Source organism: Drosophila teissieri, chromosome X (assembly GCF_016746235.2).
Source record: "Drosophila teissieri strain GT53w chromosome X, Prin_Dtei_1.1, whole genome shotgun sequence".
NCBI lineage: Eukaryota > Metazoa > Arthropoda > Insecta > Diptera > Drosophilidae > Drosophila > Drosophila teissieri.
This window is the reverse complement of record NC_053034.1, coordinates 22,190,080-22,215,043: the sequence shown is the minus strand read 5'-3', so window position 1 is coordinate 22,215,043 and position 24,964 is coordinate 22,190,080. Positions and strand designations below refer to the sequence as shown.

Below are 24,964 nucleotides of genomic sequence, written 5' to 3'. Positions count from 1 at the left end.
CTTTTACCGCAGAGAAGTAAAAGCCGACATCATGGCGAATCCCTTTTTAATGGACGAAGACCTGGATGGTTGCGATGCGGCTGCCAACCCGTTCCTCATGCAATCAGAGCCTGAACCTAGTACGGATAATCCTTTTGGAGCAGGTTTGTACCGATTCCCATTCAATTTTTCTCATTTTTTATGATGAAGTCAGTAGGTGTAGGTTCGGCAAATCTACACTTGTAGTTGACATCAAACAGAAACACTCTTACTGAGGAGTGACGATCGTATCCTTAATACAATATCTAAAATTAATTCCGCTTAAAATTATTTCGCTCGTTAAAACAGAAAATTTTCTAGTAGAGAGATAAATATTTTATTATATTTTTAGTTGAATATCATTTTTTGTCAGATAATATTACAGTTTTTGTAGATTGAAGCTGAGAGTGTCACTAATTTCAACTAGGACAACTAACAAACCTTAAATAAGATTCTAATTCAGTATGCTGGACCTTGAATTTGTTTTCCGTTAGTTCGTTTTTGGTTTCTAAGCTGTTCGCCGTTTACCGGGAGTCAACTAGTATTATGGTTTAAACTTAATATAATACTTTACTCAATAATACAAGATAGTTGAAAGCAGCTGGAATATTTTTTCGGGATTTCAAAATATAATATATTTATTCACTGTTCACTACCATACTTAGCTACCGGCGCCTCAAATCCCTTTGCCTTTGGCGCCGATGATCTCGAGTTGGGGGCGGAACCGGAAGCGGAGGCTGCCCATGACAACGACCTCGACCCGGCGATGAGTTTCTTTGGCACTACGATCGAGGCGGAGGACGACGCGTTGAGTTTGAAATCAGGCGCCGAGGAGGAGGACGAGGGCAAGAAGCCGCCTCAGTCACAGCCACAGTTGCCATCGCAATCGCATGCGCACCCGCCCCCGCCACGCCCTCAGGCTCCTCCACAGAGCACCCAAGACTTAATTAGCACGGTGTCCAGTCAGTTGGACGAAACTAGTTCGGAGCTACTGGGTCGTATACCTGCCACCCGATCGCCCAGCCCGGTTTCGATGCGGGATCTGCACTCGCCGAGTCCCACTCCGGACTCGGGACTAGCCGATCTCCTGGATGTGTCGGTGGATAGTGGATCGAGTGCCCATACTCAAGGAATGGAGGCGGACCTAATTGGGGGAGTGGCAGGCGGGGTGCCGCTAGATAATCCCTTTGCAGTTCCGACAGCGGTGCCGAATATACAGGCGGCAGCTCCACTGCCTGCCACACCGATGAAGCAACCCCCTCGCCCACCACCGCCTCGTCCTGCTCCCCCACGCCCCGCTCCTCCAGGTCAAGCGGCACCACAGAGACCTCCACCACCGGTGGCCGCAGCTGGTCCACCGCCAGCCGCTCCAGAAGCGGATGACCTTTTGGATATGTTTGGTACTACGGCCAGTAAGCCGGCCAAGCCGCCGCCACCCAAGTCCAAGGAGGACATACTGAGTCTCTTCGAGCAACCACATGCACCACCAGCCCCACCAGCATCCAAGCCGGACTTACTGCATGACGATCTGCCCGAGGCGATTGGGGAGGATGTACCGCCGGAACAAGAGGAGCCGAACGAGGAGCAGAGGAACGGAAACAACTCACGAGATGAACCAGTATTCACTTCCCTACTAATACGACCGGACGAAAGCACCCATGACATAACCTCCCAACCACAGGCGGCTACTGGACTGGAACGGCAGTTGAATAATATGGCTGCACCACCGGGAGCCGCCAGCACGCAGAGGGCTACCACACCGGATATTGAGATCACCACGGTGGAGGACCTGCCGCGGTCTGATGACGAGGATGAGCCGGAGGTTATGCAGGAACCGGAGGCAGATACGAAACCACAAATCGAACCCGAAACGGAGCCCGAAATCGTCTCCGATCACAGCCCCCCAACGGAACGCCTAGTGAGCACCCAGGCAGCTCTCGTCGATGATGAGCCCATAGCCAGTGAGCCCGAGCCGGAGCAAATGGACACCGGTCTAGACTTTCCGCTGGCTTCCAGCGGCCTGGCCAGCGGTCAGTTGTCCGCCAACCCCTTCGCCAGCCCCGAGGAGGAAGAGGAGCCGAACCTCGCACCCGTGCCAGCGGTAGTTGCCAATATATTTGCGGTGGACGATCCGGAACCGGAGATGGAAACACCGCAAGCGCCCAGCTATACGGCCAATATCTTTGCTACCGAGCCAGACGAGTTCGACGCGTTCTCAGCCAAGTTTGACTCGGTGAAGAAGGACAATATCAGCATTCTGGATGGCTTTGGCGGTTCCGGAGCGATAACGCCCACGGGCGGAGATGGTAAGTTCTATTAATCGAAAAAATGATTTAGATTTAATAAAAAAAACACAAAAAGAAGCTTCTATACCCATGCAGTAATCATAAATTTATAGAGTAAAAACAATTCATAATCAAAAAAACCCCAAAAACATTGATGTCTATATAACTAATATACCCGTTACTCGTAGAGCAAAAAGGGTATGATGGATTTGTTGAAAAGTATGTAACAAGTTGAAAGAAACTTTTCCGACTCTTTAGGCTATATGTGTATGCATATTCTTGAGTAGGGCCACTAGCCGAGTCGATCTAGCCATGTCCGTCTGTCTGTCCGTCCGTATGAACGCTGTGATCTCAGGTTGAAACTAAGCTTGAAGCTTATCACTCTAATGATCACTCACTGACACTAGCTAAGTGACGGGTATCGGATAGTCGAGGAACTTTACTATTTTTTTAATTATAGTTGAAGTTATTAAATTAATGAATCGACGCCTTTTTTCAGCCTGGGGAGATAGCGCTTTCGGATCGGCTACGATCTCGGCTAATGCTTTTGGCGACACCAATTCGGCGGATGATGGCTTCGGCAACGAGGACGATGACTTCTATGCAATGCAGGCGCCCGCACGCGCGGATTCCGTGGAATCGGTGGACAAGGAGTTCAGCGTGGTTATCCGCCCGAAGGCAGAGGGAACTAGTGGCGTAGCCCCGCAGCTTGCGCCTCCACCACCGCCGGCGCGTGGCGTTAACCAGGCACAGACCACATCCCCGCCTGGCCCAACCGTCAATCCGTTCGAGGATGTTAGTGGCTTCCCGGCTCCGGGGCCGCCACCAGCCGATGGAACCGTCATTAAACGCACGGACTCGCAGGACACTCCACAGACACCGCTCTATGACGAGGATGTATCCCAGCCGCTGGAGGAGTTTCCGAGACTCCATTACATTGGGCCCGGATGGGAGATGCAACTGCGGCAGCCCAACAAGAAGAAGATCACTGGTCAGCGCTTCTGGAAGAAGATCTTTGTTCGACTGGTGGTGCAGAACGATGTGCCGGTGGTGCAGCTGCTTAACCAGGCGGGCGATAAGCAACCCTTCCAAGAACTGCCCTTACAACCGTCGTATTCTGTGTCGGAGATCGGGGCTCAGCAGTATGACCAGTTCGGCAAGATTTTCACGATGAAACTGCAGTACATTTTCTACAAGGAGAGACCCGGCGTCAGACCCGGCCAAGTAACCAAGGCGGAGCGGATCACAAATAAGCTGACCAAGTTCGCACAATACGCCATCGCTGGCGACTACGAAGGCGTCAAGGAGTTTGGCAGCGATCTCAAAAAGCTGGGCCTGCCAGTGGAGCATGCGCCGCAGTCGTCGCAGCTCTTCAAGATTGGCTCAATGAACTACGAGGACATGAAGCAGTTCTCGGTCTGCATCGAGGAGGCTTTGTTCAAGCTTCCGGCTCTGCGGGAGCGAGCGTTGACCTACAAAATGGAGGAGGTCCAGGTAACCGCCGTTGATGAGATTACTGTGGAACAGGACTTCGAGGGCAAGATCCTCAAACAGATTGCCCGGGTGCGACTCTTCTTCCTCGCCTTCCTTACCGGCATGCCCACCATCGAGTTGGGCGTAAACGATATGTGGCGGCAGGGGAAGGAGGTTGTCGGCCGGCACGACATCATCCCGGTGGCCACCGAGGAGTGGATCAGGCTGGAGGCCGTCGAGTTTCATAGTGTTGTTAATCAGCAGGAGTACGAGAGAACGCGCACCATCAAGTAAGTAGAAAATGGCATTATACGTAAGGGTTAAGAGTTAAGGGAACAAAAATAATACGCTATCCCGATCCCGATCCCGTGCAGATTTCAACCGCCAGACGCGAACTACATTGAGCTGCTCCGCTTCCGTGTGCGTCCGCCCAAGAATCGCGAACTTCCGCTGCAGCTGAAGGCAACCTGGTGCGTCAGCGGCAACAAGGTAGAGCTGCGGGCCGACATCTTGGTGCCGGGATTCACCTCCCGCAAGTTAGGCCAAATCCCCTGCGAGGATGTCTCCGTGCGCTTCCCGATACCCGAGTGCTGGATCTACCTGTTCCGTGTGGAGAAGCACTTCAGGTGAGTATTTCCGGCAACAGTCATCTGGCCTTTGAGTATTTAATGGTGCCCTGAAACAGATATGGCTCGGTTAAGTCAGCTCATCGGCGAACAGGCAAGATCAAGGGTATCGAGCGGATCCTGGGTGCCGTAGACACGCTTCAGGAGTCGCTGATCGAGGTGACCTCCGGACAGGCCAAATACGAGCATCATCATCGGGCCATTGTGTGGCGTTGTCCCCGTTTGCCCAAAGAGGGTCAAGGTGAGCTTTCCTTATGAAATGCATTTATACGTTATCGCTAAATAGTTTCCAAACTCCATTTTTTCGACGTTGGTGGTAGTGTTCATGTTCCCATTTCGTGTTCAAAGTATTATGTCAAAACAAATCAACAAATACACCTCTTAACGAGGTAAAACCCAGTGGCGATAGCTCTTTTTAAATCTTTTTAAATGCAAAGGTTTTCATGTCCACCTTTTTGGCGAAAAATACATTTTCGTTCAAAAACAAAAAGGGGGTAATAATAATTTGCCTTCTTATGCATTTTCTTAAAATGTACATGCCCAAAAGGTACATTTCAGATATTGATTTTTTTATTAGTTGATATCATGTATCGTCACAAAATTTGATATCTGAACTTTTATTCAACAACGAAATGTATTTTAATCTGATAAATATTTAATTTGTTTTAAATATTTAAATTACACAATTACGAACAAAGCCTTAATTTGAAAAGCTGCAAAATAGAAAGCTGTGCTTCCTTATTTTTACCAGTCAAACGAAACAATTTCAATAATTTTATTTAATTTTTTATAGCCCCCATGCTTTTCAAAATATATGTACATATGTATAATTAAGTGCGCCTTTTTGTAAGGTTTCATAATGAATGCAATATCCCGTAACTTGTAGAACTATAGTTAGAAGAACGAATTACTGACCATATAAATATACATATCAGTGTCCATTTATTTGTCCGTCTGTCCGTCCGTTTGAATTTCGGGAATTAAAGCTAGAATGTTAAGATAAGCAGATCTAGTGACGCAGACGCATACACACAACCACAACTAAACCCACAACCCGAATTTCCTAAAGCTCTTGAGTGCCGCGACTATAAGATACCTGTTATGGGAAGGGATGGAGATAATCAAGCAAAGTCGTCATGATAATCTTCAAAAATAAAATTTCCTGAAAGGCACATTTAAACATTCCTTTTCACAAGCGACGGAACACGGAAAAGGAAACCCTTCTAGCTAGAGTAGTATATTCATAAACTTTTATAGAAAAGCATTTGTAAATGTTTCCTAAGGATGTTCCTGCACGTCTTCGAAAATATGTTTTTCGGAATAATTCTAATTCAAGCGTTCCCTAGCAGCGACCGTAAAAGAAATCATTTAAGTAAATATAAGTAAACTACATTATATTAATAATACGTTTTTGGGTTTTGTTGTCTGGTCCACTGGAGCCGGCTCAGCGGAGCCAAAGGAACCGAAAGGTCGAGCAAAGAAGCAAATAGGTGATAGAAAGATCGAGTTTCAACCACGCTTGCGACACGAGTATCTGAACTTGAACTTGTATCGGCTGACCAAAGTAGTGCACCCGGGTTCTGAAACACAACTGGGCGTTGAAAAGTAGTTAAAAATCGAACACGAAACTCTGGATTTGTTGTTTAGTTTTATTTTAAGTGAATATTATTCTCGTTTAAAATTTCTGTTTAAATTGAAATGTAATTGTTAACTTTGAAGTCCACATTTTCAAAATTATTATGAAACGGTTGAAAACGGGAGTTTTTCGTGAAATTATTTTTTTTGTGAAAAAAAGATAGGGAATAAGGAATATATAAACTAGATTCAGTTACAAAATTGGTAAATATTTCAAATTTTGCAGCTACAATATTTCTATGTGGGGATGTAGTAGCCATGTTTTTTTAAGCATGACTTTTTTTTGATTAGCATCACTGGGCGAGTATATCTAGTAAAGAGTAAAGAGGTTGGGTTGAACGTGCGCTTCCTTTTCTATGGAGCAATCGCAGGTTACGTTGGGTCCACGGATGCTTTGACTCGACCTTTGGCATATACTCGATCGCAGTGCTTTAACCTGAAACCTTTCCCCCTCCAGGTGCGTATACCACACATCAGCTGGTCTGCCGCATGGCACTTACATCGTACGACCAGATTCCAAGCGAACTGGCGCCATACGCTTTCGTGGAGTTCACTATGCCCGCCACGCAGGTCTCGCATACCACCGTGCGCTCCGTGAGTGTCCAGGATTCGGATGCCGATGAGCCGCCAGAGAAGTACGTCCGCTATTTGGCACGGCACGAGTACAAGTAAGTAGCGATGGATTGTGGAATCATGGTTAAATTATCTCCATTGGCTGAGTACAAGCTTCCACTCTAATTGGTGTTATACTGGCTAAATTTCTATGTATTACTGAGACGTCATTTTAAAGAAACAATTGAAACTTCAAATATTCATACTTCAAATATACATCATCACTCACACTGTCTCGATGAGTTCACTGCATCAAAATTATAAAAACACTTGAGCAAACGTACAACTACTAATGCATCATTTTCCTTACCAGGGTTGGCATCGAGACCACGCACGGCGAGTCCACGAACGCGTATTTGGCGGCAACGCGTCCTATTCGCGAGGAGCCGCCCAGCACGGCCACCAAGCCTACGGCATCCCCGGTTCCGCCCAGCGATTCGGACACGGACTCCAACTAAGCTGGCTAGCCGCGCTGCTCCGGCGGTGTTCCGGTGGCACACTGGGGCAGTGGCTTTTTGTAGATATTCCTCTTGCATGGTTTTCCTTATCGTTCTTGTTATATACATACATGTTATACAATACGGTGCTTAAGTGCAGCAATTGAAGAGTGCGAGTAAAGCAGACGAAGGAAGAAGCTGACGAAGTGGTCATCGCTGTGTAAAAAGCCAAATGAACGAGGTCGAGTCGAGATGGAGCTAGGGGATCTGTGGATCCGTCAGCGGGCGAGCAGAAAGCTAAAGCATCTTACGTAACCTTTAATCTATGAACCATATAACCACAGCCATAGTCACCCGACCTACCCCTAACCCAGCCAAGCCCAAAAAAATGAAACTTCGTTACTTGTAGACATATGATCACGTTAATGTTAATTGATATCAGACCAGAATCGTACTTAAAGTCAACCCATACATATGCATAGTGGTTATTATCCCAAGACACTGAAACTCATACAAGCGAACGAAGAAAAACTAAAAGGATGTTTTCCGAAGGCAGAAAAAAAGCAATTTCCCCTCATAGCGTTTAAAAGCATAGGCTCAAATGCACATAACCAATACAAAATGGAGCTGCTCTACCTTAAATAAGATTACACATCGCTGGCTCCAGTTTCCAACTTAACATTCGCATAATGTTAACGTTAGCATTACCGTGTAAGTTTCTGGCGCAAGCTGCCAGCTTCGCATAGATTAATCAACACTGGAGTGAGCTGCCAGCCTTAGAAGACGTTAACCTACCCTGGAACGAGCTGCCAGCTTTATAAAGTTAACCAACACTGGTCACCATACATACATACATATGTGGGGTGTGAAACTTGAAACTATCCATAGCCATCAGCTACACTTAGGTTTATGTATACCACTAATTTAATAAATTTAGAAATGAATTGAAAACTACAAGCAAAAGCAAAAACGTAAACGAAAATGCATATTCAAATGTTATTGTTGTGAATTAAATTAAATTATATTCAAACTAAACTACAAAGTAATGGGAAACAATATAGGCAAATCATCTTTGTTGACGCAAAAAGTGTATAAGAAACCAAAATGCTATATTTATTTAAAACCTAACGAAGATATTCATATATATTTCATATTTGCCATACATACATACTGATTATTTGTTGATTGTGTTTTAGAGGAATTTCATGCAAATAGGATTTGTTAATTGCGTGTTAAATGAATATATTCTTCATCCCAGACTAACGACCTCCCGAAGGCTTGCATTTTTTCGATTTCTTGTCCTCTCCATAACGCAATAATTCATGTCAAACAGCTCTACTACGGACTCTTAAAACGGCTCTCAATGGAATCATTAATATAAATAGAGAATGTGTATATTGTACCCCTAAGAAATGAATCTTCATTCATGTATTATGTATGTTACATTATTTACGTTTAATTCTACATATATTATATCGTATATAGCATATATATTGTATGTACAATAAAAAAGAAGGAAATCTATGCAAACAAACCGTTCGGTTGACAAACACTCTCACATGTTATATTTATATAATAATTATACAAAAATCGACGGTCCCGACGCGATATATGCCCCGATGCATATTCTTATGTGGGCATATACTGCGCTGGAATTAGTTGCTATTATACAAATATGCGGCGCAAGCCAAAAGGTATTAACCGATAAACTAAAAACAATATAATGAATTATTATGAACCGAACAAAAAACGCATTATGATGGAACAATATCTAGTCAAATGAGAAAATAAATATTGAGACAACAAATATTAAGCAATGCAAACTGTCACCGTGGTTTTATCTGGGAAATTTTATTGGGTTTTCAGTTGGAATACCACCAATGCTGTTTGGCTAAGCCGTGCTTAGTGCGGTACTTTTATTTGGTTACCTTTCGACCTTTTTTGCAATGTCCATCCTTGTAAATGATGATATCCAGATCAAGACTCCAAAAAAATCGTTTTTAAAGGATTGTTATACCCGTTACTTGTGGAGGAATTACTAAATTCGGTAAACAGCGATTCCGACCCTATAAAGTATATATATATATACATATACATATACATATGTACATACATATGTACATATTCTTGATCCGAATCACCATCCCAGTCAGTCAATGTTCGTCCGTTTGGTCGCCGAGATGAAGCACGCAGATCCTATTGATATCGTTTATTAAAGATATCGCATTAAAGACTACTGAACAAATATTCAAGAAAGAGTATCTTCCATGTCTCTACAGGGTTTAGCGATATGTGAACTTTATAGGATGCGTATCTAAAATATTTTTGCATTTTGATAGAAATTGACAAACTGGATGTTCTTCTTACTTAAACCGATCCACGATCTATATGCATGTTAAGGTGAGTATTTCCGGCAATAATCATCTGGCTTTTGAATATTTAATGGTGCCCTGAAACAGATATGGCTCGGTTAAGTCAGCTCATCGGCGAACAGGCAAGATCAAGGGTATCGAGCGGATCCTGGGTGCCGTAGACACGCTTCAGGAGTCGCCGATCGAGGTGACCTCCGGACAGGCCAAATACGAGCATCATCATCGGGCCATTGTGTGGCGTTGTCCCCGTTTGCCCAAAGAGGGTCAAGGTGAGCTTTCCTAAAGAAATGCATTTATACATCGATAAATAGTTTCTAAGCTCCACTTTTTGGCCTAACATGGCAAAATATTCGGCGTTGGTGGTTGTGTTCATGTTACCATTTCGTGTTTGAAGTATTATTTCAACAAATCAAACAAATACACCTCTTAACGAGGTAAAAAGAAGAGAACGCTATAGTCGAGTTCCCCGACTTTTTGATACCCGTTACTCAGCTAGTGGAAGTGCGAAGGAGAAATTTCAATACTGGCAGTTTTTGGCGGTTTGTGAGCGTAATAATAATATAAAAATAAAACAAGAAAGAACGCTATAGTCGAGTTCCCCGACTATCTGATACCCGTTACTCAGCTATTCGAAGTGCGAAGGAGAGTCTTTAGCACATACAGTTTTTGGCGGTTTTGTGGGCGTTAGAGTGGGCGTGGCAAAAAGTTTTTTGGCAAATCGATAGAAATTTACTAGACTAATACAAAAATGAAAAAATATCAAAACATTTTTCAAAAGTGTGGGCGTGGCAGCTTTGGGCGGTTTGTGGGCGTTAGAGAGGGCGTGGCAAAAAGATTTTTGGCAAATCGTTATTTATTTACAAGACTAATACAAAAATAAAAAAATATCGAAACACTTGTCAAAAGTGTGGACGTGGCAGTTTTGGGCGGTTTGTGGGCGTTAGAGTGGGCGTGGCAACATGAATCGACAAACTTGCGCTGCGTCTATGTCCCTGAAGTCTGTATGCTTAATCTCAACTTTCTAGCTTTTGTAGTTCCTGAGATCTCGACGTTCATACGGACAGACGGACAGACGGACGGACAGACGGACATGGCCAGATCGACTCGGCTACTGATCCTGATCTAGAATATATATACTTTATATGGCCGGAAACGCTTCCTTCTGCCTGTTACATACTTTTCAACGAATCTAGTATACTCTTTTACTCTACGAGTAACGGGTATAAAAATTAAAGTATATAAAAGCGGCAACATGAATCGATAAGCTTGCGCTGCGTCTATTTCTCTGGAGTCTGCATGCTGCATCTCAACTTTATAGCTTTTATAGTTCCTTAGGTCTCGCCGTGTATACGGACGGACAGACGGACATGGCCAGATCGACTCGGCTATTGATCCCGATCAAGAATATATATATTATACTTTATATGGTCGGAAACGCTTTCTTCTGCCTGTTATATACTATTCAACGAATCTACTATACCCTTTTAGTCTTCGAGTAACGGGGTGTTATGGGGTGTTAAAAGGGGTGTTATTAAAAATTAAGTCCTAGCATTGAAAAATGATTCGCCCATTTCTACTGTTAAGCCAAATAAATGCATCTACGCCCACAAAAGAGACATGGTAGATACTTTTCAGCCATCATCTAGTTTCTAACTCTTAACTAAGCCCACAGCAATTATACATTTATTCCTCGGTAATAAATGACCTACTGAAGCTAAAATAGACCTATTGCCTTTAATGGTGCAGTTGTAGAGCTTACTGTTGGCCTATTATTGCCTCAATTTTAATTTATTTGGTATATATCTGTTAGCGTGGTGATAAGGGGGAATACATTTTCAATTGCAATTGATGAAACGTATTATCGATATTGTACCGATATTTAATGCCGAAGAAAGATGCAGGCGATTTGGACTTTTCCAAACCAAAAAAAATGAGTATGTACGGTAATACATGTATTAAAAGATATAAATATTGGTTAATCGAATTCTTAGCCGCTTTCAGGGACCTGATACGCTTTCGCCTTGTTCCTCAAAAAACTATGTCTACTTCAGGGGGAATATATGTATGTATTTAAAACCAAAAGGGGACGTTCAAAAGCTCGCTGAACCAAAATGCGCTTGCCCTTGGTTTCATTTATCATCAGCAGTTCTAGGTTGTCTTTTTGCGTTATTATACCCGTTACCAACAGAGTAAAAGGGCATACCGGATACGTTGAAATGTATTACCGACATGATTGCCAATGCCAAAAAATCTGTTCGCAGAGCACATTTGTTTCGTGCTAATTAGTCTTAATGCAGAATATGGGCATACATATGAATGAACATACATGCCACGGGGCGGCATCCTTATCTAGAAGCAGTAACAAGTATCTGATAGTCGATTTCTTGTATTATTTCTTCATAATTTGATACACCAGTTCCCGACTGATTGCAGTTTTTGGCTGCATGTTGAAGCCATTTATCATTCGCTTAGATCCAGGATGAGGGATTCGGAGTCCCAAAACCAGGACTTCTATAATCAGTGCACACATGTCCAGGGCGGAGATTTTGCCTCAAGTCCTCATAAAATATTATGTTCAGCTTTTACTCTCTGTTGTGTTATTGCGAATCTCAAACGGGGAATGGCTGAAGTGGCTGGCATGGCGTGACGTGTGCAGCATGGCACAGGGCACAAGGCACAGGGCACAGGGCACAAGGCACAGGACACTGGTAAATAAATTCGTTATCTGTAAACCATTCAAGTGGTTCCATCTGTCTTACTCTCTTCCAGTTTCTAGCACCTGTTTCGGCCTAAAGCTGTTCCGATTGAACACACGTGTGGGAAAGTCACAGTCAGCAAATTGATAGTTCAAACAGCCAGTTACTTTGATGCATTGAAACAAGCTCTTTGAAGCACTGCCAGTTTTTCTAATAATCTCATATATTTACACACGCCTCCAAAAGGTTGGATAATTCTTACATAAATGGATTTACTCAAATGCATTTCGAGCATGAATTCTACTAAATCCGACCAGAGAGATTACAGTTTTACGCCAGGCCAACTTGTTTTTCGATCTGAGCTCCAGGCTCAAAAATTGAAGTGAGTTTATAGAAATTCAATTACAATTACATCAAAACACATTACATTAAATTACAAAACAACGAAAATGTATCAATCACCTTTTCCAGTCATTCCTTTTTCTTTTCGCCGCTCGGTAAAAATCTTTGTTTGCTGGGGAAATTTATAAAATTTAAATTACACATTTATAAATAACGACTGTTTAACCATACCATAATAAACGCAAAACAAGTGCAAAATTCTAACATTGTGGTCGGAAACGTCGCCTTCGCTGCGTTGCAGACTTCTAATCCAAGTTGTAATCGAAATATTTTCCATAGTGCCGGCTGGCCGAAATATTTAGTCGTTATAAGGTCGGAAACGTTTACAACTACATATTACATATCAGCTTTCATAATTTACCGAAAGCATGCACCATATGACATTGCCAATACAAATTTTCTTCCGGGTCGAAGGTCATTTGACCATTTTCCCTGCACGTCTGAAGATTCGCTGCCCACATCCGGCATATTCATACGAGTCTACGTGTCTGCCAGCCAGAGGCGCAATATGAATCAATAAATGAGCTGAATAAGTGAAGCAAGCTGTAGAGCTAATCAGCTCGTTGTGAATATGAGATTCTGACAGCTGTTCGTTGAGAAAGGGCAGCAATGCCCGTCGGTGTGTTATTAAATCTTATTGGAACGATTGAGTGACACGCCGAAAAAGAGCCAAATAAAATGTCCACGTTCCTACGCCATAGAAAGCCAAAATATTCTTACACAACATTTAAAAATGAATGTAGAATGCATAGATTTGAGATAATTTTGGTTACCTGCAAAACACCTCAAATAATCTTTATATGTACCATTCAGAAGTTTCATTCATCATGTTAGCCATGCTGCCATAACATTGGCCCTATGAAACGTATTTATTAAACGCATAATGTACGTAATGAAGTATTCAATTCCCTGGGTAGGAATAAAAACAAAGTCCACTGCCTCGTTTAAAATCGGACTCCGCGGAATCCTGGACTGCGGCCAAATCGTTTCTGCGGAAGAAGCCATCATAAACCGAATCTGGAAAGGATATCCGGGCCCCAGTTGGCAACTGCTGCACTATAACTAATTACTGAGCTGGCCAAAAAGTAAAGCAAAGTAAATTTCGATACGCATTAAAATCGAATCAATCATTCAGTTTCCGCGTGAGAATAGAACCCGAGGTTTACGCGTCAGCATGCCTTGGGACATTGTTGCAGGCGGTGGATTGCTGTTAATCTTGGCCGGTTTATAGGTGGTCATAACAGCCAAAACGCCAAGTTGTTGCCGCTTTTGCAGAGTGCTGCCACACACGCACCTGGCAGCCTGCCCTTCCGACCATAAAACAGAAGTATAAACCAGCGTAAATAGCCGATGGGAGAGGAGGAGCACGGGGGTCCGAATCCCCGCCAGCTGCTTACATAATTAAACAGAGGGATGGATGTTGGGGAATGGAGGGGCCAAGACAAATTGGCATAATGAAAGCAGCTGGTGACGCCTTCGAGGGTCAGGCCGAATGCAAATGCCGTCTCCCGCATGTATCCCTGCACATTTCACTTGTCGCCTGCTGGTCGGTCCTTCAGATTCGGGACTCCGCATTCCGCATCCCACATTCCACAATACGCATTCCAATTCCAATTCCTTTTCCGGATTTGAATTTGAATTTCGGGCACTCCTTTTCAAAGGGACACCGCATATGCCAGGGCTGCATAAATTTCCGGCACTCTTCTGCGGCCAGAGACAGGGACCCCGCCATCTTCCCGGCGATATAAAACGAATTAGCATAGGAAACTGCAAATTTGAATTATGAACAGCGGCAGCAGGAGCAACAGCAGCCACAGCAGCAACAGGAGCGGCAGAAGATGCAACAAGGAGCACAGGACAACAGGAAAGCAGAAAACGAAAGGATCATGACCTGGAGCTCCAGCTGCAGATGTTCCTGTCGCCTCTGTCGAAGCTGAAAAAAATGCACACTGGGAAACTGAAAACTAACAACATTGCAACCTGGGAGTCTCCTACAACATCATGTTGGTTAGAAACCCTGGAGAGTACAGAACGACATGATTAGATGACAGATAAGATTTCCGTCGGTCGAATTTAAGAATTGAATTGATCCTAGTTCAGCAAACCACTTTGAATGTCGCAAAAAACTTGTGACTCTGATATCAACCTACATATATGACGGTAGTCAGGAAATACACCTTCCTTAAGCCTTAAGCCTTAAGAGTGCTATTCGTGCGTAAAAAAGGCACGGGAAAATAGGGGAAAACTCAAAGGAACCTCGTTTTGTTAGCAAAAAAGCGTTCTCTTATGTGCTAGCAGGCGTAAATGAAACGGGCCAGCCTAAATCAATAGCCCCACTCAGAAGACGCCACCGACCGTTGCTGCCGTAATCTGAGGCGCCCCATGGAGCACAGTTCGCCACGCCCACCACCAGCGATCGATTGCTCACTGCAACAGCATTGTCCGAGTCAGAAAAGTCCTTTTGCAGTCCTTTGTGCAGTATGCACGTGCATATGCACATGCTCGCCATTGAACTCTGACCACTGGCCCCACTCCGCAGTCCGGACTCCAGACTCCAGATTTTGGACTCCAGATTCTGGTCTCCGCTACCCGGCGGAGGGGCGCATCCCGTCGAGTCGAGTCTAATGCGACTAATAGATCCATGTTTGCCGAAAAGTTTGAGGCACCCACTCCACCCAGTACGCCTTGTTTGCTGCCTGCTTCTCGGCAAATACGTAATCAGTAAAATTTTTATGCGCATTCTTCCTGCGTTCCCCTCCTCCAGTCGAGTCGGCAAATAAACGGCGCTTTGAGATGGAGCTTCTCCTCCAAATACTCGGAATACGTTGCTCAATTTCCATAAACACGTGAGCAAATAGCACGTGTGTCCGTGGGACAGGAATTGCGAGAAATCACGGTCCCAGCATATGTATGTGTGTTATATGTTTTCCCAGCTCAAAAACCCTGCAATATTTTCTAAGCTCTATTATTCGAGAAGAGGTAAGATTGGCTTCTATTACATGTGCATCAGGCGTCGTGAATCTTTACTTTTTCTGCATTTGAGCAGTATATTTTGTGACATTACCAATTTAAATGAACTGACTTTCAATTCCTAACTTTTTTTTTTGGTGCATATCGGTCTGAGCTCCCCCCTCTGCATTTGTTAACTATGGCCGCCATTTGCTTGCGTATGTGGCAGTGGCACGCTGCCTAATAGAACCCCCCATGAAACTTTTCAGCACTTCGCGTCTGCCCCGCCTTTGTCGAAGCCCGCTATGTTTGAGTTTCGGCGCTGTAAAATACGCCTTAAATTGATTTTTATTTATATTTCAAAGGAAAACTTTTGTGCAGCTGACGAGCTCGTTGTTTTTCTTATGTTTTTGTTGGCCCCGTCTTGTTTTTGTTGGCCCGGCTTGCAGCTGCGACAGACTTGCGAATACGACCCGTCAATATTTCATCACCATACAACCATACAACTTCGATTTAGCCACGGAGTCTGGTTTCGAGAACGCGTACCGAATAATTCCAAAACATTTGTTTACTACACAGCAGCTTGCATCTAGTAATTAAGGCATTGCAATTAAAAGGCTTTCTTACATGTTTTACTATAATGCATTCATCATCCGTATACGAATGCAAGAATGAACGCAATTAGATACCCATTACTCAGCTAGTGGGAGTGCGAGGCAGAAACTACAAAATATCGATAGAAAAATGAACATGTTTTGAAAAACTACGGGCGTATGAAGGTTGTAATAATTGAAAGTTACCAATAAAGAAATGCAGATGCTAACTAACTAGAAACTAAACTAACTAAAAGTATTCCGAACATTTATTTAGAAACATATCCAACTGGAAGGTTGATTTCATTTTATGCTTTCGAGGAAATGATTCTTTGGATGTAGGTTCTTAGGAAAAATGTTTAGGGTCGAACATTTTATAGAAGATTAAATGAATAATGTTCTAGAAGTGTGACTGAGAAGGCTCTCTTAAGCACCCTTGTACCCGTGGCAGCCGAATACATAACCAAATATATAATCCAATCTTAATATTATATGATACGATTATGGCCTGGTTTACCTAGCGAAGATGGGAAATCTGCCAAAATACGACTTCAGTGTAATAATTATAGAAAACGTTGTTGACACAATTGGCAGCATTTACTCCTCGAAGATTGGGTTTGAGTGGGCGAGGCACTGATGTGCAACAAACCTGCTTTGCAACTTCACATTTCACAATCATGTTAGGTATGTATGTAGTACATACAGATGTGAGGTCCATAAGGACAAACGCGTTTTGTGCATTTAGGCAAGTGATCCTGATCGAGAAGTTGTACATTTCAGAGTTGGAAACACTTTCTTTTACCATCAGCATACCTCTCAACGAATCCAGTAAAAGCTTTTACTTTACGAGTAACGAGTATACCCATTTCCTAAGTGAGCCAAACCTCTGAATTGAAATGCGGTTTGAATTGAACTACGATACCATACGATTACGTTTCACTCTGCGGCTTAGTGGTAATTGAATATGCCATGCAAATTGATAATGTGAAAAACCCTAGCACATGTTTGGAAAAAATACTTTGAGTATAAAACAAGGCACAATTGAAGAAGCTGTTAAAATATTTCTGTATTTTACATTTCTATCAAACGGTAAATATAAATATAAATAAATATTCAGATACAGATATGTTTATATATAAAGATGAGGTATAATAGGTATAATAATGCATGAATCCACCCATCACTGTTTGAGCCAATGAGTAAGCCAAAATGCGATCAGTCTTAGCGTTAAATTCTGATTCTGGTTCTTAAGGTGATGCATGTGATTTAATGTATTGGCCTTTTAGGTAAACTTTTCGCTCTGTGTGCAGATATGGACTGAGCACCCTTAATCCGAAGCTGTCTACTGACTCAGATACGTCGGAGATTTTATTTGACTTGCAGTCGCCGAGATGGAACGTTGGCATAACTGCGTGGCGGTGGTGACCGGCGCTAGTTCGGGAATTGGCGCGGAAATCGCCCGAAAACTGGTCTCCGCTGGCGTGGTGGTGGTTGCCCTGGCCCGTCGCCTGGACCGCTTGGAGCAACTGCGTCAGGAGCTGCCGGAGGAGCGGCGATCGCGACTGCGCATCATGCAGTGCGATGTCTCGGACGTGTCGTCGGTGAACGCTGCCTTCGACGCAGTGCAGCGGGATCTGGGCGGCGTGGACATTCTGATCAACAACGCCGGAAAGCTGTCCGGTGGACAGCTGCTGACCATGTCGGTGGACACTGTGCAGCAGGTGCTGCAGACGAACGTAATGGGCGTGGTCTACTGCACTCGGCGCGCCTTTGAATCGATGAGGCAGCGCCAGGCCGCCGGTCATGTGGTGCTCCTTAACAGCATTGTGGGCCACTACATCTTCAATCCGCTGCCCGGCAGCCAGCAGGAGCTCAACATGTACCCGGCCACCAAGCACGCGATCACCGCTCTCACCGAGCTCTTTCGCCAGGAGATGCGAGAGTTCAAGACGCAAGTCAAGGTCTCGGTGAGTACGTGTTCTACGAATGCACTACTCAATAGTCCTCAGCATGTGCATTGCACTCACAATCGCAGCTTAAGAGCCTCTCAAAATCTAGTGGTACTCACTAGAAACATACAAGTAAACTAAATGTCTTTGGAGCATTCTTCGATTATTTTTATACCCGTTACTCGTAGAGTAAAAGGGTATACTAGATTCGTTGAAAAGTATGTAACAGGCAGAGGGAAGCAATTCCGACCATATAAAGTATTTATATTCTTGATCAGGATCAATAGCCGAGTCGATCTGGCCATGTCCGTCTGTCCGTCCGTCCGTCTGTCCGTCCGTCCGTCTGTCCGTCCGTATGAACGTCGAGATCTCAGCAATTACGAAAGCTAGAAAGTGGGATTATTGAGATTAAGCATACAGACTCCAGAGACCAAAGACATTAGAATAATGTCTTTACTCCAGAGACATAGACGCAGCGCAAGTTTGTCGATTCCTATTGCCACGCCCACGCAGCCCCAGACCACGGACCCCGCACCACGCAGCCCAAACCCCGCACCCTGCAGCCCTGACCCTGCAGTAACGGGTATCGGATAGTCGGGGAACTCGACTAAAGCGTTCTCTCTTGTATTGGTATAATGGTAGGCCTTCGAGGCAAGCGTATGGCTGTGGCAATAAATACATGGGCATGGTAATTAGTACTTTGAGTTAGACAGGCAGTCTAATCTACACTATCTTACAGAGCATCAGTCCGGGATTGGTGGACACCGAGCTAGTGCCTCCGGCCTACAAAAGGCTGCCTATGCTGCAGGCTGAGGATGTGGCAAATGCCATCTTGTATGTTCTGTCGACGCCTCCGCATGTCCAGGTGCACGAGCTGACCATCAAGCCCATGGGTGAACCCTTTTAGACACGCCTGCATTGCTCCACTTTCGCTACTAAATATTTAACCATGCTGGCCTTCGTTACCTAACTGAATAATTTGCGGATTGCACAGAAATGAAATAAACGGAGCACATGCATTGCCTTGAAAAATGTTGTGACCATTTTCATTGTACCTCAAGTTATGGTATATTATTTAAAGGCTAAAGAAACTTTAAATTTGAATTCGAACTCCAAATATTAGAACTCCTGTTTCTCACGTTGTATTCAAAACTACGATCACTACAAGTATTTTGTCCATAATCGGCAAACTCATAATAACATTTTGTATAACTAATGAAAGAGTGAAACGTAGTTCTTTCTGACTCTTAACCCCTTTTGGCAGTATTTAGTTGGTCTTATGAACATTTATGTACAAAAAAATGTTTTCATAACAGTTTATTCTGGAATAGAAGCATCTAAAATTAATGAATAATGGTATTGATCGATTCCATGGGCGGTGTTTCATACAGTCCTCCGGTTTGCACGATTCCTAAGCTCAAAATCGCTCTAAAATAGACATATTAAAGTGATTTATAAGTTTGTCAAGGTTCAATAATGTTCTCGATCAACTAGACTTTCTCTTCTAAAATTTCTCTCTACCATTACCGACGTTTGAGTTCTTCTTCAGCACTCTGAGGTGCGACTTAATATGTTTATTTAAAGTGCAACAAACACTTTAACATATACCAAAGCTATGGAAAAACATTTAACAAACCAGTACTAGTTTGTACTTCCTTGGCTGGTACTAGTATATTCTCGTACGCATACCTATTTTTAACCAGGTTCCATCACTCAACTGATTTATTGCGCGTAAGTATTTTAGGGCCTCAGCCGATTTAAAATCGATTATTACATTAGCGACCCGCTAACGTCTTAATTACCCCGTAAAATACGCCATAGATGCGCGTATTCACTCAATTATTCAGCTCACGTGTGAACTGCGCGCTTGGGCGGCGACGTTAAATATTTTATTTTCATTGCCAAGCTAGGCCAATATGAGGGTATGTGGTGTATATAAGTGGACGAGTGGGTGCCACCTGCCGTCAGTTGCGAGCAGAACTGCCTGCGAACTGGGAACTGGGAGCTGGGTCTAGAAGAATTCTTACTCGGAGCCGAAATACCAAATACAAAGCTATCCTTCATCGGGACCCGCAGCAGTCGGAATACTCGTCGAGAAACTTCGGGATGGAACGCTGGCATGATCGCGTGGCGGTGGTCACAGGTGCCAGTTCCGGGATCGGAGCTGCCGTGGCTCGCCACTTGGTGAGTGCGGGGGTCATTGTTGTGGGTCTGGCCCGGCGGGTCGACCGCATGGAGGCCATTAAGGACCAACTGCCGCCGGAGCTGCAGGGCCGCCTGCACGCCATCCACTGCGATGTCGGAGATCTGGACTCTGTGACGGCGGCTTTTGACTGGATCGAGGAGCAGCTCGGCGGCTGCGACATCCTGGTGAACAACGCGGGCTGCCTGAACCCCGGACAACTTCTCACCCTGGAGCTGGAGCAGCTGCAGCAGGTCCTGAACGTGAACCTCATGGGCGTGATCATCTGCACCCGCCGCGCCTTTCGCTCCATGCAGCAACGTGAGGTGGATGGCCATGTGGTGCTCATCAACAGCCTCACGGGCCGCAACATCATCAATCCGCCCGGTGACGAGCTGCAGGTGCTCAACATGTATCCGCTTACCAAGCACGGGGTTACGGCCCTGCTGGAGGTCCTGCGACAGGAGCTGCGCGGATTCAAGACCAAGATCAAGGTCACGGTAAGTCCGCATCCCGCATCAATAGGTATCTATTCCGATTAGTTTGGGTGTGTGTTATTAAAGGCGTTTAGCGAAAGCGTATCGAACGTTTCTGCTGAGACCTTGGGACTCTGTGCAAATTTATTTAAGCAATTTGTTACGCCCACTCCAACGCCCACAATAGCAGCTTGTTTAGCGCCCACTTGCTTGAAGTATTGAACCTGACGCTAGGTGGAGCCCGTGTGCAATCCCGGAAACAGTCAGTGTTGAGCACTTGTCTATTTTCTAGTCAGCTCTGGCTATTTTGCATGACCGAAAACCTAAATTAGTCCTGCTATTTTTGGTTACAAAATATTTTTGCTATATATAAATATAGGGCCACTATATATTTTTCTAAGTAATTTATACTTATCTCAGGTTGGTTTTGGTAGAAAGCACGTGTGATTTATTATTTCAAACATAACTATTGAAAGCCCACCTTAAAGAAATCATTAAAACGGGACACGGAAAGCACTGCTCCGCAGAAAACGTGACATGATCAAAAAATTAATTTCTGAAGCAATGCTTCAATGTTCAAGTAAAACGAAATAGTCCGCGAGAGCAAGGATCCATTTGAAGCTGCTACCGAATTGGAGTTATTTTCGATATTAATTATATATTAAATAGATATTTTAGAGACTTTTTTACTGTTTAGTTTACAGTTAAAGATAACATGTTTCAGATGTGGTAATTTTATAATAATATTTTTCCCCAATTTTTAATTTTTCATAAAAAAAATCATTAATAATGATAAAATCATTAGGTATGTGTATCTCGAGTATTCTTTACCTATGTAGTAAAAGTATGTTTACTGTTTTTTGTCCGTTTTTTCCAGAGCATCACTCCAGGAGTGACCGACACGGAGATCCTGCCCTCCGGCTACGGCGTTTTGCCGATGCTAAAGCCGGACGACATCGCCGCGGGCATCATGTACGCGCTGGGCACCCCTCCACATGTCCAGGTGCACGAGCTGACCATTAAGCCGCTGGGAGAGCCCTTCTAAGGCCGTCCCAGGATGTTATTGCGATAATGGTGAGAAGATCGTGCGCAGCCAATAAAGCGGCGACTGAAATTGAATTTGGGCTCTTTTATTTGGAAATATCGGGCGTTGGGCTGGCTGTGTCGCCTGGAATGGCAAAGAATAAGAAGATGCAAGCATTAGCATGGCAAGCCCTGCAGCTACAACACGTCATACAACAAGGATGTGGCTTTCTGAGGGGGGTTGGTGTTGCTTGCAGTTTGGAACAGGTGACGCCACATACGCCACATACGCCACTGCAACAAGGACGCTCTCTGTCAATATTGAAAGCGTACGCGTTTGACATAAAATGTAATATAGTCGCTCCCTACCCCACACCCACACCCACACCCACGCCCACAACCATCCCTCCGCCTCCCACACATGCAAGATGGGCGGGCCGCTCGAAGGGGCGGGGTCGGATCAAAAGGGCACGGTTGCGGTTAGAGACATAACTGGATATGTGCACAGTGGGCGAATGCACCCAAAAGTGCAATGGAAAGTAGCTGCCCCAACTTTTAAGATAATTACAATAAATGGTCATTTATTTAGTTCTCCTGGCACCTTCGGACTTTGCAATGCATGTTAAACTAGGGCAAGTTTCGACATAGATGATGGACATTCGATTTGAGTTGTGACGGGTTGGACTTGAGTATTGGAAAATCAGTAAGTAATAGTAGCGCTGGGAATAATGACCCCAAAAACGGGGTATCATTTGGAATATGACCCTATATATATATATATCCTATATATTGAATTTTGTTTCGCAGTGTTGCCATCTCCCGTGGAACACACACATCGCTTATTCCTCGGTACCGCAACCACCTTGGGCTAAGCGGCAGTGAGACAACTTTTATGACTTCCTCGCAAGCAGGAGAAAAGCAGGAGCAACAGCTACAGGAACAACGGTAATGGCAATGCTTATGCTTATGGTAAAAGCAACATCAGCAGCAGCAACATCGAACTTCGTTCCGCGTCACTTGCCGCACGCCAAGTTGTCAATGTTGCACATAAACACGGTGTTGTCAGTGCTGCTCAGTTGCTTCAGTACAGACAAAAAAAGGAGAGCGTTGAGTCTCTCAAAACTATCGCATATTAGCAATACACAGAAGCGGGAGTGCTCTTAAGTCGGTTCCTCGGCTATCAGATACCCGGTACGCAGCTAAAGTTAGTGCGAAGTAGATATCATCCTAACGTCTGGTCTTTATAAGTCACCGGGTTTCGACGTTCATACGACATTTCCAGGTCGACTCGTCTGGTGATAACTAGACGATAACTCCTCTACAAATAATTATGCACTAAGTATCACTAATTATTGGGATCATCAGTCAATTTAAGCCAAGTCCGTCCTCTCACCTCATCCCACTTTCCCCTCCGGAAACAATTTAGGGACCCTTTTATAGGAAATAAAAAATATAATACATATGTACATTACAATGTATATAGTGAATATAAACGGACATGGCTCGATAAATATATAATATTTTTAAACGCTCATTGTTCGACATATAAGTACATACAAACATACGTCCCAGGAAATGGGCAAATCACATTTTTTGAAAGTGTATTGCTTGCAGTGCTGCTTCAGTTGCAATATCGCTGCTTCAAACTTGGTGGAGAAGTGGGACATCGGCATCTAGTTTACTTGTCTGTTAACTGGCAGCGCGTCCGCATCGCTCCCAAGACTCCTTTGGGAATTTCTGCCACGAATGTAGCTAATGATGTCGCCGCTCCTTGTTGTTCCGGGCTTCGATTTTCTTGATAGGAGAAGGATGGCGAATGCAAGCTACTTTTTTCTCGCGGACTCTGCTTCGATTTTGCGGCATAGTACTCGTGTGCGGCGTTCTATGTCCAGTCTTTTTATTTATTTAGTCGAATATGAATTATTTGGTGTTGAAGTTAAAGTAGCGATGTGAATGAAGAATTTATTTATTTCAAAGATGAATTATTTTTTGTCACTAAAGTTGATTTTAAGTATTTAGGCCAATTAGTTGTAGGATACCTATTAAATTCGAAACTTCCAGTTTTATTACACCGGTAAAACGATCCGACCATTTCCATTTTGAAATGTCTTCCTTAATGTGGTTTTTATCATCACTGTGGACTTCAGTCCGCGTAGTGACGAAGCGCACCGGAAAATAACTACCCTGCATATAAAAATTGAAACCTGTCTGATCATAACTATCGAAAGTAATTTGCAGACTTCGTAAATATTAAATGCTTAAACTTAGCTAGAGGGAGTTTAACATTCTTTTCTGCATATCGTTAGGGATTGTCAAAAAACATAATAAAATATATGTATTCTAGTCGATTGGATCTGTCCATGTCCGTCTGACATGGAGAAAGTTGCAGGTTCCAAAAACACAGATGCAGCGCAAGTTTGTTTGTTTGTTCGATTGTTTGTTTGACACCCGCACTTTTGAAAAGTGTTGGGATTCCATTATTTTTCATTATACTATTAGTCGTGTAAATTTCTATCGATTTGCTAAAAAGCTTTTGCCACGCCTACTCTAACTTTGGTATTTTTTTTACTTATTTTAAATTGTATTATTTTTTATCTGATGGTCGAGAAACTTGACTATAGCGTTCTCTCTTGTTTTAAGTATGATTTTTGCAAAGGATATGTGAGCTTCGGATTGTCTTGTTTAATTTTTTTGGGAATTTAACAAAAATTTTGAATTTAATATCCGTGACGTCCCTATGGCAAGTTCTTAAATCATGATTGATTTGCCGCGACATTTTGGCTTTGCAATTTTCCCGCCTGCTTGTTTTGTATCTCGACGCTAATCAACATAAAATGCTTAAAGATTTTAATAAGTTAGGGCCTTGGGCCCTCACTGCTTTTTGGGGAGTTTTTGAGGGCCAGCAAGTGGAAGCAGGTTGCTGAAATGCATTTGATTGCCTAATGTAGTAGTTTCCTGTTAATTAAAACTTCAATTCGAACCTAAGATGCATACCCAGCACGCCCGACGAGATCCCCAATTTTCCCGGCTTGCTCAGTTCTAAACCGCTTTTCTCGCTTTCCTCGTTTTCCTCGAAAACCCAGCTGTGACTCAATCACGCGGCTCCGACTCGTTGCGAAAATCTAATTAAACAGCTTCGTGGATGTATCTCTGGAGATAGATAACCTCTGCGTGGCGCTGAATCGGTGTGTGTGTTTCAGTGAGCAGCGAATTAGGCCCCAAACATAAACCGAGTG

The 24,964-nt window shown here is 43.8% G+C and overlaps 4 protein-coding genes across 5 annotated transcripts; 3 read left to right on the top strand and 1 right to left on the bottom strand.

The window, feature by feature from the left end:
- The first annotated feature begins 15 nt into the window (after positions 1-15).
- LOC122623770 (protein stoned-B) lies at positions 16-8,895 on the top strand. Its single transcript, XM_043803093.1, has 7 exons — positions 16-143; positions 684-2,324; positions 2,803-4,066; positions 4,151-4,402; positions 4,462-4,643; positions 6,495-6,705; positions 6,963-8,895. Exons 1-7 carry the CDS (start codon positions 32-34, stop codon positions 7,105-7,107), a joined length of 3,807 nt encoding a protein of 1,268 aa, XP_043659028.1. The 5' UTR covers positions 16-31; the 3' UTR covers positions 7,108-8,895.
- A 3,005-nt stretch (positions 8,896-11,900) lies between these two features.
- On the bottom strand, positions 11,901-13,024 carry LOC122624978. The gene is made up of 3 exons (XM_043804787.1): positions 12,918-13,024; positions 12,218-12,364; positions 11,901-12,163 (listed from the first exon to the last, which is right to left on the bottom strand). The coding sequence occupies exons 1-3, from the start codon at positions 13,022-13,024 to the stop codon at positions 12,034-12,036; spliced, it is 384 nt and encodes a 127-aa protein (XP_043660722.1). The 3' UTR covers positions 11,901-12,033.
- Positions 13,025-17,190: 4,166 nt separating this feature from the next.
- LOC122624556 (farnesol dehydrogenase) lies at positions 17,191-19,057 on the top strand. Of its 2 annotated transcripts, none has more exons than XM_043804194.1 (3): positions 17,191-17,297; positions 17,351-18,065; positions 18,787-19,057. In XM_043804194.1, the coding sequence occupies exons 2-3, from the start codon at positions 17,490-17,492 to the stop codon at positions 18,952-18,954; spliced, it is 744 nt and encodes a 247-aa protein (XP_043660129.1). In that variant the 5' UTR covers positions 17,191-17,297; positions 17,351-17,489; the 3' UTR covers positions 18,955-19,057. The 2 variants fall into 2 exon arrangements, with proteins under 2 accessions (XP_043660129.1, XP_043660128.1); XM_043804193.1 differs by having other exon boundaries at positions 17,219-17,297; positions 17,385-18,065.
- Positions 19,058-20,021: 964 nt separating this feature from the next.
- Positions 20,022-21,824, top strand: LOC122624245 (farnesol dehydrogenase). Its single transcript, XM_043803730.1, has 2 exons — positions 20,022-20,729; positions 21,583-21,824. Exons 1-2 carry the CDS (start codon positions 20,154-20,156, stop codon positions 21,748-21,750), a joined length of 744 nt encoding a protein of 247 aa, XP_043659665.1. The 5' UTR covers positions 20,022-20,153; the 3' UTR covers positions 21,751-21,824.
- Positions 21,825-24,964: the final 3,140 nt, after the last annotated feature.

Bases quoted from the DNA above. Each gene is read 5' to 3' on its own strand.
- LOC122623770 (XM_043803093.1), top strand. From the start codon at position 32: ATGGCGAATCCCTTTTTAATGGACGAAGACCTGGATGGTTGCGATGCG. The intron at 2,325-2,802 runs GTAAGTTCTATT...GCCTTTTTTCAG, and splicing joins AACGCCCACGGGCGGAGATG to CCTGGGGAGATAGCGCTTTC. The intron at 4,403-4,461 runs GTGAGTATTTCC...GCCCTGAAACAG, and splicing joins CGTGTGGAGAAGCACTTCAG to ATATGGCTCGGTTAAGTCAG.
- LOC122624978 (XM_043804787.1), bottom strand. From the start codon at position 13,024: ATGCCGGATGTGGGCAGCGAATCTTCAGACGTGCAGGGAAAATGGTCA. The intron at 12,365-12,917 runs GTAAATTATGAA...TGAGATTATTAG, and splicing joins TCATATGGTGCATGCTTTCG to AAAAACTGGCAGTGCTTCAA. The intron at 12,164-12,217 runs GTAAGACAGATG...TTTATTTACCAG, and splicing joins GTGCTAGAAACTGGAAGAGA to TGTCCTGTGCCTTGTGCCCT.
- LOC122624556 (XM_043804194.1), top strand. From the start codon at position 17,490: ATGGAACGTTGGCATAACTGCGTGGCGGTGGTGACCGGCGCTAGTTCG. The intron at 18,066-18,786 runs GTGAGTACGTGT...ACTATCTTACAG, and splicing joins AGACGCAAGTCAAGGTCTCG to AGCATCAGTCCGGGATTGGT.
- LOC122624245 (XM_043803730.1), top strand. From the start codon at position 20,154: ATGGAACGCTGGCATGATCGCGTGGCGGTGGTCACAGGTGCCAGTTCC. The intron at 20,730-21,582 runs GTAAGTCCGCAT...CGTTTTTTCCAG, and splicing joins AGACCAAGATCAAGGTCACG to AGCATCACTCCAGGAGTGAC.